The sequence below is a fragment of the Myodes glareolus genome, chromosome 11 (genome assembly GCF_982192425.1).
Source record: "Myodes glareolus chromosome 11, mMyoGla1.1, whole genome shotgun sequence".
Classification (NCBI taxonomy): domain Eukaryota; kingdom Metazoa; phylum Chordata; class Mammalia; order Rodentia; family Cricetidae; genus Myodes; species Myodes glareolus.
In genome coordinates, this window is record NC_142036.1 from 35,189,503 (window position 1) to 35,208,145 (window position 18,643).

The 18,643-nt window shown below is 44.2% G+C and overlaps 1 protein-coding gene across 2 annotated transcripts in view; it reads left to right on the plus strand.

Annotated features, from left to right (window-relative positions):
- The window catches only part of Ston2 (stonin 2), a 154,903-nt gene that overhangs the window by 32,461 nt on the left and 103,799 nt on the right, over window positions 1-18,643 (plus strand). The window contains exons 1-3 of one of the 2 annotated variants that reach the window (XM_048449364.3): window positions 264-286; window positions 2,281-2,557; window positions 6,615-6,890. In XM_048449364.3, the coding sequence (XP_048305321.3) occupies window positions 2,470-2,557; window positions 6,615-6,890 (364 nt within the window). In that variant the 5' untranslated portion in view covers window positions 264-286; window positions 2,281-2,469. Of the gene's footprint in view, window positions 1-263; window positions 287-2,280; window positions 2,558-6,614; window positions 6,891-18,643 lie in introns of those variants that run through there. The other variant, XM_048449362.3, reaches the window with a different exon arrangement.

Below are 18,643 nucleotides of genomic sequence, written 5' to 3' on the forward strand. Positions count from 1 at the left end.
ACTCACTCTTGTGGGATAAACTCCCATGGAGCCGTGACGCGGCGTGTGTCAGCACATGCCTTGCATTGTGGTTTTCTGTCTGAGAGGCGTAGTGGGGGGTGTGGCTTGACATTCAGCTACTGTTCCTGAGAAGATGAATCTGACTCTTCAGTTTTGCTGTCTTTTCCTGGCTCACAGCCATTACCACACTGAGTGACATCGGCCTTGACGTTGTTGGGGCTAGAGAGAAAAAAGTTTACAGGCTGCCACTCATGAGGACCAGTCCTTTGAGTGTGTGTTACTTGAGGTAAGACCTGGGTTAGGACAACAGTATTCTCCAGGCTGTTCGTACATGTCCAGTCCTGTGGCTGGTAAGGATCTCAGGGGAGGGCCTTGTAGTAGAGACTTCTGGACATTCCATCCTTCATGCGCATTGGGTGTCCTGGCAGATCTCCATAAAGGGAGTTTGTCCGGAAATGTCAATGCAATTCCCTTGTAGTTGATGTTTGGAAGCTACTTTAGTTGTGCTTTTTTTGTGGCTGTGACTCAAAGATTATAGCGGTTTTTGACATTAGGGGACCTGGGCTCGGGGACTGGATCTGTCACCCAGCAACTTCCATTTTCCAGTCTACCTGTTTGTTGTGGCCTCTATTTGATCTTTCTTTATATAGGAGGCTACCATGGAAACTGAGAGTCAGTTGCCCTGAAGCTGTGAATTTCTTTGACTTAAAAAGCCTAGAAGAAGCTTGTTGGGAATGTTAGGGCCCATTTTAGTGAATAAGTCACCTCATTTCTCTCTACTCAGATTTTTTTTTTTAAATCTATAAAAGGACTATATTGTCACCTGCCTAGTCATCTAAAATGGATGGTGGGGGCTGTGAAAGCAACTCAGTTGGTAGGATGCTTGTTTGCTGTGCAGGAAGTTCCCTTAACTGCTTGTGCTGCTGTGTAACCGTAATCTCAGCATTCGGGGGTGGAGGCAAGGGGATGAGAGGTTCAAGGTCATCTTTGTCCATGTAGCCAGGATGGCCTCAGATACGTGAGAAGACTGTCTCAAACAAACAACAGCTGACCAGTATACTGACAACCTAAGTGACAGGTAGTATAAAAATAGGTTTCTGAGAATTATAAATTTTATAGAAACAGTTGCTTTAAGAACTATAAAACAAACTGGGCAGTGGTGGCACACGCCTTTAATCCCAGCGCTCGGGAGGCAGAGGCAGGTGGATCTCTGTGAGTTTGAGACCAGCCTGGTCTACAGAGCTCATTCGAGGACAGGCTCCACAGCTACAGAGAAATCCTGTCTCGAAAACCAAACCAAACCAAACCAAAACAAAACAAAACAAAACAAAAAAAAACCCAAAACCTTCTCTCAGTATAAATTGTTCACTGTAGATGAAAATTTAGAGCAAAGTTTAACTTGTACTGCTATTGTGGAGGCTGAGTTACGTCCCTCTAGAAACCATCAGAACAGTGTATTTGCTTAGCAAGAACAATGGGGCCCGAGACAGACAGTAGCTCATTTGTGAAAGCACATTAATTTTGCACTAATTCTCATTTTATTCATTCATCATAAGATCAAGAGCTAGGTTCCAGTTGTAAAAAGACATTAATAACACAAAGAAAATTATAAGCCAATTAAATAATCTTGAACATTCACAGAACATAATTGCCTTACAAGGAAGGATTTGACATTTATACATTAATTCAAATTGACTGAGATTGAGAAATCAAATATTCCCCAACCTCTTACTTCAAATGAACAAGCGATGACTCTGTTATTGTTTTGTGTTGTTTTGTTTTTTTCCTGATTGGTTAATCATGCTTGGAGATGCTATCTGGTTACAGCTGGGTTTCTGCCAGAGATTCAGATTAGACTCACAAAAAGTAACATGCCTGAGGCAAGAAAGGGCTTCTGTTAAATGGGAAGGAGCATGCTTTTATTTCTCTATCTGGGTAAAAACCATTCAAGCATCTGAACAAGTTTCAATGCTCAATAATAACCAATAGCCTTCCATTATAGATAACAGTGTTTCCGAAAGAGAATGGTTGGGGAAATCAGGGAAGCTAATCTGAAAATGCTAAACTTTGAGTGGTTATTAAATGAGTGGTCTGATCTGACTCCTTATACAGGGATCTTGTGTTAATACAGAGGGTTTAGTAGAAAAAGACGAGGAGAGAGAAACATGGCGTGTTGGAAACTACCTGAAACCTCATTGTGGTGTTCAAAGCCCTAGGGCCTTTGTGGATTCAGTTTAATGTAATGTTTACCGATTTCAATTTCCTTTCTCATTTAAACAGATCTCTGCCTGGCAGATTAACCAAAGCCAAGGAGGACCAGTCTTGTGGCTGTTCTGATTGCTGGCATTCACCCACCTCTGTGATAGACTGGAGGCCCAAGCTCACGGTGCTGCTGCCCTGCTCGCCCCAGACATCTTTCTGGGGTCTACTTGAGGTCAGCAGGGTGAAGATGAGCAACATTCTCTTAGCATGACGACCTTGGACCATGTCGTCGCTACCCACCAGTCAGAGTGGGTCTCCTTCAGTGAAGAGCCCCTTTTCCCCGCCCCTTCAGAGGGTAAGGACAAGATTTCTTCAAGTGACAAGATTTGTGTCTGGTTCTTGATCATTCATGGGTGGGATTCTAATAAAGGAAAAAAGAAAAAAAAGCCATTTGGTCCCTTACCAGGGATATGCATGGTTTCTTTCATTCAGTAGCAAGAGGAGGTGTTTTGTTCACATGAGACTGCACTACAACCCTGGAGCACCAAAGGCGGGGCCTTATTTTTTTCCAGGAGACAAAACTTGTAATTACATACTGCTTTCCTGTTGGCCATTTTGGTGGGTACTCCCACCAACCCTTTGGATTTTTCTCAATTTTTAAAGTGTAATTGCTCGAAGTGACAGACAGGTTCTGAGCCAGATTGCAAATCTCTAACCTTGGCATGACCACAGATGGATGGTATGTTCTTGGGTGAACGATGTGTGTGTGGGGGTGAGATGGCGGGTGCGTGGCATGCGCACATGCCATGCCCATCTATGCGGAGGCTCGAGCAGGACTCAGGAGTCATCATTCTCTGCCCTATTGTCTTGAGTCAGGATCTACCAACAAAACAGAAGCCTGTGTGTTAGCTAGGCTGGCTGACCACGATCTGCTTGTCTCTACCCAACGTTGTAGGTGTGTGCTGCCAGGCCTGGTCTACATGTGGGTACTGAGGACTTGAACTCAGGTCCTCACGCTTGCACAGCAAACCCTCTTGCCCACATCTTTCTGAAACGTTTTATTTTGTTGCTTGGTGATTTGGTTTTTTGTTGTTGTTTTGTTTTGATTCTTTTTGAGACAGGGTTTTCCTGTGTATTTCTGACTGTCCTGAAACTCAATCTGTAGACCAGGCTGGCCTCAAACTCAGAGATCCACCTGCCTCTGCCCCTCCCCGCCAAGTGCTGGGACTAACAGCATGCCCCACCACACCTAGCTGGTTTTGTGTTTAATGTTTAGGACAGGTTTTTACACTATAATCTTGGCTGTTCTGGAAGTTACTATGTAGACTAAGCTGGCCATGACTCCCCAGCAACCCTCCTACCTCTCCCTCCAGAGTGCTGCAATTACCACCGCCGCCTTGTCTATATATAAGAGGAGTAATCACAGGGCCCTGCCTGGGGAGCTTCTGTGAGCATTTAGTCAGCAGATGTAAAATGCCTAGTGGAGTGCCTGGCTCACAAAAGGAGCTCAGCATCGTCATGGTAGAAGTGACCACATTGCCCTGTAGGACACTAGCGCTCCAGGGTGAAGGTCAAGGTAGACCCAGGGTGAAGGTCAAGGCAGACCCAGGGATATTTGCAGCACCAGGCCAGTTGGTCCTGCTCTGCTTCCCCTATACCTGCTGACACCTGCACAGATGGGAAGTGGCAGTCCACAGGTCTACAGCCCAGTGTGGTCACCATGTGGATGGTGAAGCCTAAAAATGTGGCAAATCTGAATGGAAACGTGGCCAAAGTGTCCTGCATGGAGATGTGCATTCTCTGAATTTCAAAGACCTAGTAAAGATCACATGTTTGGGGGGTTGGGAAGACAACTCACTCAGTGAAAGTGCTGGCTCTGCAAGCATGGGGGCCCTAATTTCAAGTGGCCAGGAGCCATGCTGTAAGTCCGGCATAGCTGCACACACCTCTAACCCCAGTCCTGGGGAGGACATGAAGTAGGCTTGCTGGGACTGGATGGCCACCAGCCTAACTCTGGATCCAGTGAGAGACCTGTCTCAAGGGAATAAAGCAAAGTGTGACAGGAAAAAATACTAGGCGATCTCTTCTGGCTGCCACACATGCATAGGCACATGTATGCACCTACCTCCACATATGTGCATTAAGCACAGAGACACACACTCAGACACTCACACAGTACACACAATTGTATCTTGTAGTGGTATTTCATTTGTATTTTAATAAATCAAGCTTGTCTGAGGCTCAGAAAAGTAAAGCAGCCACACTGGTCAGCCTTACAGACCAGGCAGCAATGACATACACCTTTAATCCCAGTTGCCACACTAGCTTGCCATAGAAACCACGCGGTAGTCATGCACACCCTTAACCACAGAACTAGAGAGGAATATAAAATGGGAGGAGACAGCTCTCAGTCTCAGTCTCATGAGATTCCTGGAGGCAGGATCACCGTTTTGGACTAAAGTATAGATAAGAGCCAGTGGCTGGCTGTTTTGCTTTTCTGACCTTCAGGTTGAACTCCAATTTCTGTCTCTGAGTTTTTAATTGATTGTGCTTCAGTATCTCATTAACAGTTTGGTTGGTTGGCTTTTTTTTTTTTTTTTTTGGCTCATGGAGACAAGTTTCTCTGTGTAACAGCCCCTGGTTATCCTAGAACTCACTCTGTAGACCAGGCTGGCCTCTTAGTCACAGAAATCTTCCTGCCTCTGCCTCCCAAGTGCTGGAATTAAAGGCATGCACCAGCACCACCTGCTCCTTTTACCTTTTAAATGTAGAAACTAGAAAACTTAAGCTTATCCACGTGTCTCACCTTTTATTTTATTTTACTTAGATAGCGCTGGCGTCTTTGATTGTATAAAAAAACACTAGGATTATCCTATGATAGGAAAAGGATTTTCATATTATTTCTTTGACTTTTTAGAATCTTTCATATATAGGCTGTGAGATAGAAAAGTAGGTAAATGCTCATGTTACCAAGAGCTCATGTTCAAAGAGTCCCATACAGTAAAAGGACATTGTTTGCTATGTAGTTGATGGATTTTAACACATGCATAGATCTGTGTATTCAACCACCATAATCAGTGCCTATGCTTTACTGTAAAAAACAAGTTGTTTTTTTTTTTTCTCTGTCTTCCTGGACACAAAGTCCCACCCTTAACCAAGAAACCACTTGCAACTGCTACCTGCTGGGGAAAAAAAAATCCATTTTCTCAATGAGCGTCACTAGGGCTATCAATACCACTCCATGCCCACGTGTAGCTGGCCTACAGAAAACAGACTCTGCGGGGATGGATGTGCACATGCACATTTTTTGTTTGCTTTGTTTTTTCCTGTTTCTGTTTTGTTTGCTTTGAGACAGAAGGAGGAAGTACATGAACTTAAGTGGGTAGGGACCTTGGGAAGATCTAGGAAGAGTTTGGGAAGGAGAACAGATTAAGGAACAAGTTTTGAAGGGCATTAAGCATTTCAGGGCCAATGGGACAACATAAAGAAAAGGAAGAACCCCCGTGTCAAAGCTGCCAGTGATTCATGTGGGGTTTGCACGCGTGGCCTGCAGAGTAGCTGGTCCAGAACAGAGTTCCAAATGTGAACTGGAATTTCTTTAGTGCAGACGGAAGCTCCACTATTGGGCTGTAGTCCCCAGCACCTGACTGCTTCTCATTTGTCCCCATCAGCTCAGGAATATTTCTTGCTTGACCTCTATTGCCATTTGAATTTGTTTGCTCTCAAAACTGGGCACAGATACTAAGAGTAAAAATAATGAACAAGGGCTGGAGAGATGGCTTAGCAGATAAAGTGCCAGCTGTGCAAGCATTAGGACCTGGATTTAACCTCCAGTGCCCATGGAAAATTGCCAGCAGTGTGTGAGTACAGCCCCAGCATTGAGAGTGGGGAGGTACAGACAGGCAGAGCCCTGGGCTCACGGATCAGCCAGTCTAGCCAAATAGATAGATCTAGGAAAGACCCTGTCTCAGAAAGTAAGGTGGAGAGCAATTGAGAAAATCATCCTGGTATTGACCTCCAGCCTCCATAGGTGCATACACTGTGCACTGGGCAGTGCACCCCCTCACATGTGTACATCAAATGTGTCACCCCAAAAAGTAAAAAGCAATCAAGGAAGATGCCTGACATCAATCTCTGGCACACACACACACTCACACACATTCTATACACTCAAACACACATAAATAAATACAATAATGGGGAATGTTTTTCTCAGTTCTCTGGGATAGTAGCTGGGAACAAAGGAGATTACAGGCTTTAAAAGTTATTAGGGACACAGCCCTTTAACATGGAGATGGATCGGCATGGCCCGTTTCATCTTCCAGTGAGTGGTGTGCCACCCCATCCCTTGGCTAGTCACTTCTGATGAGCATCCTTCCTTGCATGATGGTAGTGTTTGGTCCCCTCTGTAGGGGCCACAGAGGAACACTTCCCAGGATCATCGTCTTCCTCAGACCCGTCTGAGAGCTCCTCCGGGGAGAATCCTGCCGTGGATGGAGGCTGCCAGGACCTTTCCCACTCCGAGCAGGATGACGCCTCTGAGAAGATGGGTCTCATCTCTGAAGCGGCCACCCCTCCCGGGAGCCCAGTGCAGCCCACGCCTGACTTGGCCTCGGCCATCAGCAACTGGGTGCAGTTTGAAGATGATGCACCTTGGAGCAACACCTCACCACCTCACAAGGAAACCGGTGAGCTGGGGAGGACGTCAAGGAGGGTTCTGGCTTTGTACAGGCTCTTGAAGGGCTTTCCTGTGAGAGGTCTGTAAGGCTTCTGGGGCTCCAGATTTTTGAGCTCCAGATCCTGGAAACGTATAGGAGAGAGCAAAGACCCTCATCTCTTCTCTGCTCCATGACAAGGCTTTGGTTGAAATATGTACACAAAGGGATTGGATTCTGGGTCATTTTCATTTTTGTTTTGTTTTTGAGACAGAGTTTCACTGTGTTGTGTAGCCCTGACAGTCCTGGACCTCGCTCTGTAGACCAGGCTGACCTCAAACTCACCAAGATCCGCCTGTCTCTGCCTCCCGAGTGCTGAGATGAAAGGTGTGCACCACCACTGCCCAGCATGAGTACCTATATTTTTATCTATTATCAGAAATTGGAATTGCATTTACTCAGCTCCTGTACTGTAAGCTGCAGACACATGGAAATGAGTGTTTCTCCCGCATAACTCACTCACCATCCCTAAACAGGGACCTCTGGCATCAGAGTCCTCGGGGTAGGAGACGGCCTTAAGTGGCAGAGCTCCTATCTTGTTGCACTTAAATGATCAGAAGCTGCACTGTGAACCTCAGAGAACACAGGGAATTGATCTCATCCCTACATATCCCCCAACCCACACCCCACTGCCCACCCTGACTCCCCATGCCCACCTAGTGACCTAGCCATTTACTGCACTATGTGCTCCAGCATGCCAAGGATGGTTTGATAGTCCTGTGATTGTATTAGTCCTTAACTTACTGCTGTAACAAATGACCACAGACTTGGTGACATAAACAGCGTGAGCTTATCACCTGTAATTCTGCCTTTCAATAGTCTGACATGGTGTTCTTTTTTTGTAGATTCTAGGGAAGTATCGGTTTCCTGGTCCTTCGTGGGTTTCATAGACCCCTTCCTCTGTCTCAAAAACCAGAGCGGTAGTATTATTCTGTGCCTTTATTCTGAAGTAGTATCTCTCCAGAGCTCCCTCTTCCATTTTTAAGGACTGTTATGGTTATGTTGGGCTCATATGAATAATTTCCCTATCTCACTGTCTCAGTCGATGTTCTGTTGCTGTGAAGAGCCACCATGACCATGGAAACTCCTATAAAGGAAAACATTTAATTGCAGTTGGCTTACAGCTATTGTCGTGGTACACAGGCAGACATGGTGCTGGAGAGGTAGCTGAGAGTTCTACATCTGGATTGGCAGGCAGCAGGAAGGAGAGGGAGAGGGAGAGACTGGGCTTGGCTTGAGCATTTGAAACCCCAAATCCCACCCACACTGATATACTTCCTCCAACAAGGCCACACCTCCCAATCCCTGTAAAGTAGCACCACTCCCTAATGCCCAAACACCCAAATCCATGAGCCTATAGGAACCATTCTTGTTCAAATCACCATGTTCATGTTCCTTGTATCTGCTAAATCCCTTTGCCATGTAAGGTAATCCATTCACAGGTCTTGGGGGTTAGAAAGACATGCAGCGGGTGGAGGACATCATCCTATCTACTACAGAGTCATATTAATAAAAAGCAGAATTGGTATGTGTTTCTGTTGACGTGTTAACTATTTTGCTAGTTTTACTTCTAAAAATATGATCTGAAGTCAGGCCTAGTTGTAAAGCTTGGGGAAGTTTAGAAAGACCCTGTCCAAAAAAAAAAAAAAAAAAAAAAAAAAAAAAAAAAAAAAAAAAAGATGTAAAAGGCTGGTAGAGCATTGCCTTGCATACCTAGAGGTCTGCATGCGGTCCCTGTTGCTGGGGAGGGGGATTCAAAGGAAGCAGTGGTCTGAGCATGTTTGCAGTCTTGCTTGAGACGGGTCGTCACTTGAGCGCAGGAGTTTGAGACCAGTTTAGGCAGCATGGGAAGAACCTGCAGTGGTTTGAGTTAAAGCTGTCCCTGATAGGCTCAAGTATTTGAAAACTTGGTCCCAGTTGGGTGACACAGTTTGGGGAGGAACCTTTAGGAGGTGGAGCCTTACCAAAGGAAGGAAGCACACCAGTGAGAGCAGGCTTTGAGAGCTCATTGCCTCACCCAGCTTCCAGCTTGTTCTCTCTGCTTCCTTCATGTGGATGGGAGTGGACTCTCTTGGCTTCTAGCTCTGACTCTGGCTCTGCTAGCTTGCCATCACCACCAGGATGGATCCTAACCCCCTGGAACTGTAAGCCAAACAAGCTTTCCTCCCTGAGTTGCCCTTGATCCTAGTTGTTTTTTTTTTTTAATTACAGCAACAGAAAACTAACTAATGAAGACATCTTTCAAAAGAGATTCCTTTTTTCTAACATGCTTCCTTATCATTAAAAATAATTTCAAGAAAATATTCCGGTCTGGAGAGCTAGGCGGTTCAGGGGTTACGAGCTCTTGCTGCTCTTCCAGAGGACCTGGCTTTCAATCCTAGCACCTATGTTGGTGACTCACATCTGTAGCTTCAGTTCCAGGGGATCTAATGTCCTTTTCTGGCTTCCTTGGGCACTGCATGCATGTGGTACACAGACATAAATGCAAGCAAAACACCTATACATATAAAATGGAATTAAGTTGAGTTATAGAAGAAAATATAAAGTATGATTCTGCCATATAACAGGTGTTTCCATTTTGACAGGATACCTCAAGCATTTGGGTGTCATTTTTCATTTTTAATCACCAGGCTTTCAGCGACTTGCTGGTGACTGAGCCATGCTGTGACAGATCCAGACTGGTTCTGTCTGGCTGGGGAGTGAGGGAGCCACTCTTAGTGAACCTCTGACTCTGGCTTTCCAGCTCTACATACAGGAAAATTATGGAACACGGGGGCTGTGGTTTGAATGTTTTGTCTCTCCAGGATTTATGTTGAAATCGAATCACCAATGTTTTGGTATTATGGGGTCCTTTGGGAGGTGACTAGGTCATCTTGAGGGCGGACCCTTTGTGAAGGGGCTCTGCACCCCTCCCCCATGGCAATGTTTGTCTTTCTGCCATGTGAGAACACCGGCTGCTGTCTGTAAAGAATGGACCCTCACCAGGATCTTAATCTGGTATCTTTATTTTGACCTTCCCAGGCTCCTGATCTGTGAGGATTAAATTTATATTGTTTATAAATTACTTAATCCACGGTATCATAGTACGACAACAACAACAGAAAAGCTAATCATATGAATCAGTACAAAAGTGTGGATATTGTTATTACTATTTATTTTGTAGAAAGGATTTCATATAGCCCAGGCTAGCCTTTGACTCTCTAGCACAGACTGGCTAGCCTTGAACTTCTGATCCTCCTGCCTCCACCTCCATTATAGTGAGATTACAGACAGGCACCACAAGCCTGGCTGGTCTTTACTTTTGGTCAGTTACCTCTGTGGAATGCCGACTCTCAGCACTTTCCCTTTCTCTGTGAGGACACCGAGGCAGGTCGTGGTTTGAGAATTTGCTCCAGGTTAGAGGCTAAGAAGGGACAGAAAGGAGCTTTAACACCCGGCCTCAAGGCCTTGGAACAGCCAGAGCTGTGCTATGGTATTTGCCTCATGCCTCGCACTTCCTCTCACTGCCAGTGCTCTAGGGCCCTCTTCTCCTGAAATACACCAGAGGCGAGGGGAGTAAGGGGTGGGAGGTGATGGGAGGGCAGAAAGAACTCTCTTCTGAGTGTCCATGACTTCAGAGCCTTGATAATATTCAAAGTATCCAGATCCTTTCGCTTCTTGTTCAGACTTTACGTTTAGCCTCTAATTGCTCAAAACAATTAGGGTGAGAGATGGGGCAACTTGCCTCAACTTGTTACCACTTCCTTTGGTGAAGCTGATTTCGGAGTTAGTCTTAATTATGATGTTTCCATCCAGCTAAAGATCCTGAATGGTTATTGACAATAATTTTGATATAGAGTTAAGACTTTATTACCTGAAGCAACGATAATAGCTCAATTGGTAGAATGAGTGTCTAGCATGCATGGTAGATGGGTTTGGTCACCAGCACTGTATAAAATGGCTGTGCTAATTCACACCTCTAATCCCAGCAGTCGGGAGGTGGGACCAGAGATTCAAGGTCAGTGTCAGCTTTGTAGCAAGATCAAGGTCATTCTGGGATACTTGAGACACCATCTCTAAAAATTTAATAATATAAAAATATCCTTGGTGAACAAAATATTGCACTTTAAAGACAAAATCCAGCTCAGACATGTAAGACTACAGCTCACCTTAGTCCTGGCAATAAAGCTTTATTGACAGCAGCAAAAGGCTAATGTCTGGGCCTTAGTTTGTTGGTTTGGTTTGATATTTTTAAGGTATCACATTTATAACATGTTGCAAAGTATTATTTTGACAGCTGAGATTTTTTGGTACATCGTAAATTGTGCACCCAAGACAATTATAATCATCTGCTGTACCCTAACCCTAGCCTTTGATTGAACTGAAAGTGTCTCAGTGTCCGTAGAAGACAAAGCAAAGAGTTACAACTATGAAAGACTAATTTTGTCTTGAAAATTGATTATATGTCAATAATCCCATGCATTTCTGTGTCTGATGAACTCACTAGCTCTGTGAAGATGGAACTAATGCCTCAAGAGGAGCCTAGGAAGAAGCTAGACTGAACTATGCATAGGGCTGTCTGGTCCTCTAAGGCTCCATACAGAGCATTGGACTGGTTTAAGAACAGAGGATTAAGAAATTCAAGAGCCAGATTCTAAACCTGCCAGTGTACCACTTGACCTTTGAGAAAGCAGGCTAAATAAAAGGCTACAGAATGCATTCTTACCATCGAAACCATCCTTTTCCTTGTGGGCCTGCTCCCCCTGGGCTTCCTCTCTTGGGCTGTATTTAACCACAAGAAGGATGGCTGGTAGAGTTCACAGCAAAGGAAAAGGAAGAGAAACTGGCTGTCAGTCCACTCAGTGTGGCCAACATAGACAGTCCGCAGGTTAGAACTTTGATCACTTTGGACGTTGGTGGATAGCTCAGATTTTAACTTAAGTGGAAAATGTGTGGATCATGTGTTGTGTTATCAAGACTATGGCTGGACCTGTAAGCACCACACAGAAGCAGCCCGGATCTGTACAGCATCCTCCTTCATCATGCTGGGCGCACTTGAAACTGCTCATGGCTCGATGCTCCCACTCGCTGCAGCCCGCTCCATTCTTTTGGTAATACTGAAATTCACTATTCAGTAGGATGAATAATGGCACCCAAAGGCAGCAGCTTCTACATCCTTGAACCTGCCAATGTTTCTTTATTTGGAGATAAGACCCGGGCAAGCACTTCCTTTCTGCAGTTCTGCCAGGTGTGGACATCCAAAGACAGAGTGTGGTGCTCAGAATTTAACAGACACCCACTCAGCTTCTTCGCAAGCCTTCTAGTAGGAACCCAGAGCCAGCCTGTGCCGTGTGATTTCTCCTGTCCATTTCCTGTTGATAATCAACCACCTGTTTTTCCATGCATGTCTTTCAGCAACTTCGTGCCTTTTTGTTATTGTCGTTAATGTTTTACATTTCATGGTAGCTGAAAACTTGGACTTGTCTCTGATGAAGTAAAGGAAGAAGTAGAAAAAGTAGATATCGGGAGAAGTTTTTTATTTGTTTTGTTTTTGTTATGCTTTTTTGTTGTTGTTGTTCTATTCAAGAGCTTCATTTTATAGCCAGGTCCAGCTATTATCTCTTGTGAAGAATAAAAACTAAAATTCAAAGCACTCTCCCTTGTCAGTTATCAGTTACTTCCAGGACATCTTTGAAGTTTTTTTGTTTTTTTTCCGAGACAGAGTTTTTCTGTGGCTTTGAAACCTGTCCTGGAACTTTCTCAGTAGACTAAGCAGGACTTGAACTCACAGAGATCCGCCTGCCTCTGCCTCCCGAGTACTGGGATTAAACACATGCGCCACCACCACGTGCCTTCTTCGAAGTTCTTACTCAATTTGCCCTGGACCACTGGTGACTACTTAGAGAGTTCACAGGTAGGTAGGTTTTCAGCTTCCAGAAAATCAGTGGTTAGCTTATGATTCTCGGGGGCATCTGACAACATAAAAAAGTTTCTTTACCTATTTCTCACTTATCTACTTTTTTAAAAAATGTTTTCCTTAAGTCTATTTATTCAAATTCCGAATGTTTTCATTCAACTGTAGATTCCAAGAAAACTTTTTAGAAAGTTTATTCATGATCAAGATTATTGTTAGTGGTAGTGGTTTGTGTGTGTGTGTATGGGTGGACACGTAAGCACCACACCCATGTGTACTTTAGGAGCATCTTTCCGGAGTAGCATGCATTCTGTCCTTCTATGGCTTATGGGTGTTGAACTCTGGTTATGAGACTTGCATGGCAACTGCTTTTACCTACTGAGCTGTCTTGCTGTCCCCTTCTCTCAGACTAGGTGATGTATAAATGAAGTGGAGGAGTAATAGAGATGGCTCAGTGATCAAAAGCCCAGGCTGCTCTTCCTGAGGACCCAGGTTCAATTCCCAGTACCCACAGGGGGACTCACAGCTGTTCGTAACTCCAGTTCCAGGGCAATCCAGTGCCCACTTCTGCTCCCCATGAACACTGCATGCAAGTAACATACAGATATACATGCAGGAAAAACGCATACAGGAACTGAGAAAAGGGCAGTGTATGATGTGTATGTTAAACATGGAAATAAATTTGGATTTCTGATGAGATGAATATGTAGGTCTGTCTCATCATTCAGGTATGTGGTCAAGTCCAGCCATAGAGAAGGACTAGGGAAAGGAATTTTTGATTGATTTAACCTTCTTTCCAGTCAGATCAGTAATGTGTAGTTAATTTATTCACCATTTCTGGTGTTGGTATTAAATCCCTATGACTGTAGAATAAGATGTCTTTGAGCTAAGAGAAAAATGTTCATATTAGTGCCTACGCCACATTGCTTCCCTGTGGTCACTGAATTCTGTGGTCTTGGCCTAAGAGAATTGGGTGGGAGAATGAGGAAAAGAAGTTGTCCTGATAGAGTCATTCCTAGCAGTCATTTCTACAAGAGAAGTGAAGCCTATTCTAGCCAGCTGCTCAGTATCTGAAGATGCTGGCTTGCCAAGAGGAACTGGGAAAGCAATGGGAGCAGACACAGCAAGGAGAAATGCTATCTGGACGATTCCTTTCCTTCCCTCCATTCTTTGAAGTCCTTCTGGCAAAAGAGAGGCAAAAACAAAAGATCTCTTCACCTAAGAGTGAAGCCAGGAGGCTTTGGACTCCAGCCTGGAAAGGGAATGAATGATTGCCCTAATTAAAATGCAAGGAGCCTGTAGGCACAGTGGAGTTAGGGACAAAGATGTTGCCCTTAATGATAGATCTTTTATTTTTAGGACGTTGACATGGCCAGAGCCTTGCCCTGGGGAGTTTAGAGAAGCCAGGGAATTGTTAGCTCACCTTGATGACCTGGTCACTTATTTTATTGCGCACTGAAGTGTCCCGCGGGTGACTGGAGAGCCAGGACCGGCACCTGATCCGGAAACAGTTCCAGAAATGCTAAGATACATCAGCAGCACAACCGGCTCTTGGACTTTTAACTAGGGCAGGAATTGAAGTGAATAAAATCCTGTCGTGGCTGGCCTAGGAAAAAGAGGCACATGATTTCCTCTAGAAAAACATGATGGAGCTTGCCTAGCCTAGTGGCCCTAGGCTCCATTCCCAACACTGCAATAAATGAATACAAATGAAAAAAGCCCTTTTATTACCATGTGTTGAAGAAAGTAAGCGAGCTAGTGTTCAATTCTTTGGATGTGAGATCTGATCTGAAGATACTGGCAGGGAGAGGACCAATCAGACGATTCCCCTTGATTTTACCCCGTGAAAACCCCTGAAATGTGATGGAAGTCAGATATAGGATACATCTCTGACTTAATGAGACTATTTTCGGTTGGGCCATCTTAATAAATGTTTGGTGTCAGAACTTTAGACTGCCAAAGACTTAAGACCGTATTGTCACAGAACACTGTCCACATCTCAGTTTGTGTGCGTGCCATGGTACAACATTATATGGGGCTGGAGAGATGGCTCAGCAGTTAAAAGCACTGGCTTCTCTTCCAGAGGACCCGGGTTCAAGTCCCAGCAACTGCATGGAGGCTTACAACCACCTGTAGCTCCAGTTCCAGGGTGTCTAATGCCATCTTCTGACGTGGGCACTGGGCACACTTGTGGAGTACATATTACATACAGGCATATACACATAAAGTAAAATTTAAAAAATTAAAAGCGTTTAACTGAAAACGTGTTTGCTAAGCCCTATGCTTGCTGCTCAGACTATCTACTGAGTTATGAGTAGAACCAAGGGATGCAATAAATAAATAAACTTCTAGAAAGTTCGTCCAAACTAAAATCGAGTCTTCGTATTTTTTTTTTAGGAGAAAAATTTTGAGAACTAAGCAAAACTCAGCTGCTGTTTTGTTCATGTTGAGCCCTAATGGGCTCTAGTGTTCCCAGCCTTCTGTAGCCACAAATGTGACTGACATTTGGCTTTAAAGTTCCATGCAAAGAGCGAAGCAGTCAACTTAACCTATCCCCTACAATCTTCACAAAGATTCTTTCCGACCAAAACCAATCTCACCCATGCGCAAAGTGCATTGCACGTTACTGACTGTGTTTAAAAACGCTGACAGATTGACGAAGAGAAGAAAGTTCACCCACAAAGTTTTAGAAGACGGATATGAAGTCACTGTTATCAGCAGCGACTTCCTGTCCCTCATTATCCTGTGTGCTGACCTTCCTCCACGGACATGACAATTTCTGCTGGAACCGGGGCTGAATTGAACCTATTATGCAGATACTGCAGGATATGAATATTTAAAAAACATTTTCCAAAACCTTTTCATTTCCGGAACATTTGTCCCACATCCCAAGCGAAACACTAATATTCCCTTATCCTTCATATGTCCTCCCTATGAGCTTGGACTGAGGCCTTCCCATTGTGTCTGGGGGAAGCTAATTATTTGGGGCCAGAGAAAGAGCCATTTGTTTGGGAGGAGGATCAGAAATGATGTCAGCCATGTAGAAAGAGGCAAGAGAGATTTCATCTTCTAAGCTCGCCCAGTGGTTCATTCTGGCTGCTGGGGGTGGGTGGTGGGTAGGGTGAATATGGAGACATGCATATGTATTTCCCTCCTCAATAGAGGCAGTCTTATTTTCTTAGTACCTTGAATTGTTCTTTGCTTCTAGATATAATTGATGACCTTTCCGGAGGACATACCCAGGAATAAATTTCTAACAGAGTGGGTCCCGCCCCCCTCAGCGCTCAGCCACATTGACTGATGCTAGTACTGTTTCCTCTGCCTAGAGGCTCTCCCTCCTGTTTCTCACTCAAAACCCTACATACATGTGGCCTCCTTAGGGAGGCTGAGAGCATTCCACACCCCACCCTCAGGCTAGCTTTCCCTTGGAAATTTACCAGCTGAATGCGGTCCTATATTTATTCCTTTACTTTCTTTTTCTTTAGTCAGTTTCTTGATGAAGTATAGCTATTAAGAAACAGGGTGTGTGCCTTGTTTTGTTTTGTTTTGTGACAGGTCACATGTAGCCCTGCCTCTACTTCCCCAGTGCTGGGATTACATGGTGTATGTGGCACTGGGGATTGAACCCAGAACTTTGTACATGTTAGGCAAGTACCCTACCAATAGAGATATACCCCAGCCTGATAAATAGCTTTGATATAGCTTTAAGCAAAGATAGCGAGAGAGCGGTGCTGAGGCAGGTGGTAGTAGCACACCCCTTTAATCCCAGCTCTCAAGAGATAGAAGCAGGTGGATCTCTGAGTTCTAGGCCCTAGTTCCAGGATAGCCAAGGCTACACAAAGAAATCCCGTTTTGGGAGGAGGTGGCGCTTAGGTAAGAGACAGTATACAACCCAAGACATGGGTAGCAGGTTTCACAAGAATAAGACTGGTTTCATTGTCTTAGTTATTGTCTCTCTATCCACTTGAACAAAGAACTTCATCTCTCTAATCCATCCTCTGTCCTAGAATGTGGTATGTGGATTTAGGTGCTTACTGAGTGTCTATTTGATTAGTAAATGAAGATAGGAGAGGTGGGTATGAAACCCACCATGGACTACCTGAATGACGCTAGTGATAGGCATATAGCGGGTCTACCCTTAGTTAGATCAAAGAGATAGCATCCTTGGTGAAGTCAGTCATTATTGTTGTTATTGTTAATCACTGTTATCGTTACCACCACCATCATCGTCATAGTTGTCAATCTTCCCCCCTTCCTCCCCACCTCCTGCTCTTCTTCCTTCTCCTCCTCCTCTCCTTCTTCTTCAACAAAATAGATAGGAAATTATGCCAACCTGTTGTCATCATGCCTTGATTAACTACTATCATTGGTTCATAATTTTCCATCATCATATTCTCTCTCTCTATATATATATGTGTATGTGTATGTATATATATGTATATATTATATACTTAGGCATGTATATATGTAACACACGTACACACATACTTAACATGTGCACATAACAACATAACACACATGTGTGTACATATATACAGATATATCCATGGATATACATGAACATATTATTTTCCTGGGGATTGCCTTTAAAAGGAAGTATATTTAAAATTATCCTCTGTAAGTTTTATTTATTGTACTGAAAGGTACTACTGTCATGCCGTGGGAAAAGGAAAAAGGTTTTAAAAGTGATTTTTTTCTCTATCTTTAAACATTAAAATTTCAATTCCAATATTCTGTTTCAGAGAACATGCAGCAGAATTTGTGGCCTCTCTTACCTTCTGTGGAACACAAAACATAATAAACTACCTGAACATGCATTAATTAACTAGTGCGTTCATGCACAAACGTATTTAGGTGTTGGGAATACCGTTATGAGACAGCTGGACACAGGAGTCCCTGTTTCCTCAGTTGTGCTAACTAACAATTGGGCGATCTGTTCCTAATGGGCCTTCTGAAAATGAAGAAGGGCTCCCCTGAGTCAGTGTTGGGAACAGATGCTTCATATGGCCACTCTGAAGTAACAGGGGAGTCACAATGCATTAATAGCTGTTTTATATCCATAGCTGAATTCTCAGCATTGAAAAAAATTACATGTAGCCCTTGTCATTAGATATAAGAAATAAATAACACAATATCAAAGCATATGCAAATATTTAACCTTTTAATCCACCCAGGACCCCAAAGGAGGGAAAAACAAATATTATATCAAGTGTATTATCTGACAACGTATACATTTATTAATATCTAACCAGTGTTGCTTTCAGCTTCCTCTGTAGATTCTGGTACTGGTGTTCCTGCCCCCATGGACCACACAGTCTGCTAAGGAGCCACACCAAAACCAGGACAGAGGAGGAGATAGAAAGTGTAGTAAGCAATGTTGAAGTTGGAAGGAGGGAAGAATGAGGCCGAAGAAGGCCATGTGGTAGGCAGGCTGTGCAGTTCTCATGAGGCCAAGGAGTTACTTTTTGAGAGGAAGATATGACCTAGGGAAGTGAAGGATTGAGCGCTGCTGAAGTGGTGGAAGACTGACCTAGCAGGAGCGACAGCTCAGAAGGGCAGCTGCGCTCTGACAGGAGCAGAATGGACGAGAGAAGAGCCAGCGGTGCGGCAGGGGAGTCCTGGAGCTTCCGGCATGTAGATCCGTGGACAGGGTGATGAGGATTTTGACTTTTATTATGGGTGCGATAGCAGCTATCCAAAGAGGCACGATTCAAAAAATTACTATTAAAATGCTGAGGCTTCGGTAGCTATAATTACCCATATAAGATCTGCATAACCTTGGGCCCCTCAACACCCTGGCATGGCGGGAGGGGAGGCCCCACCTTTGCTGAGG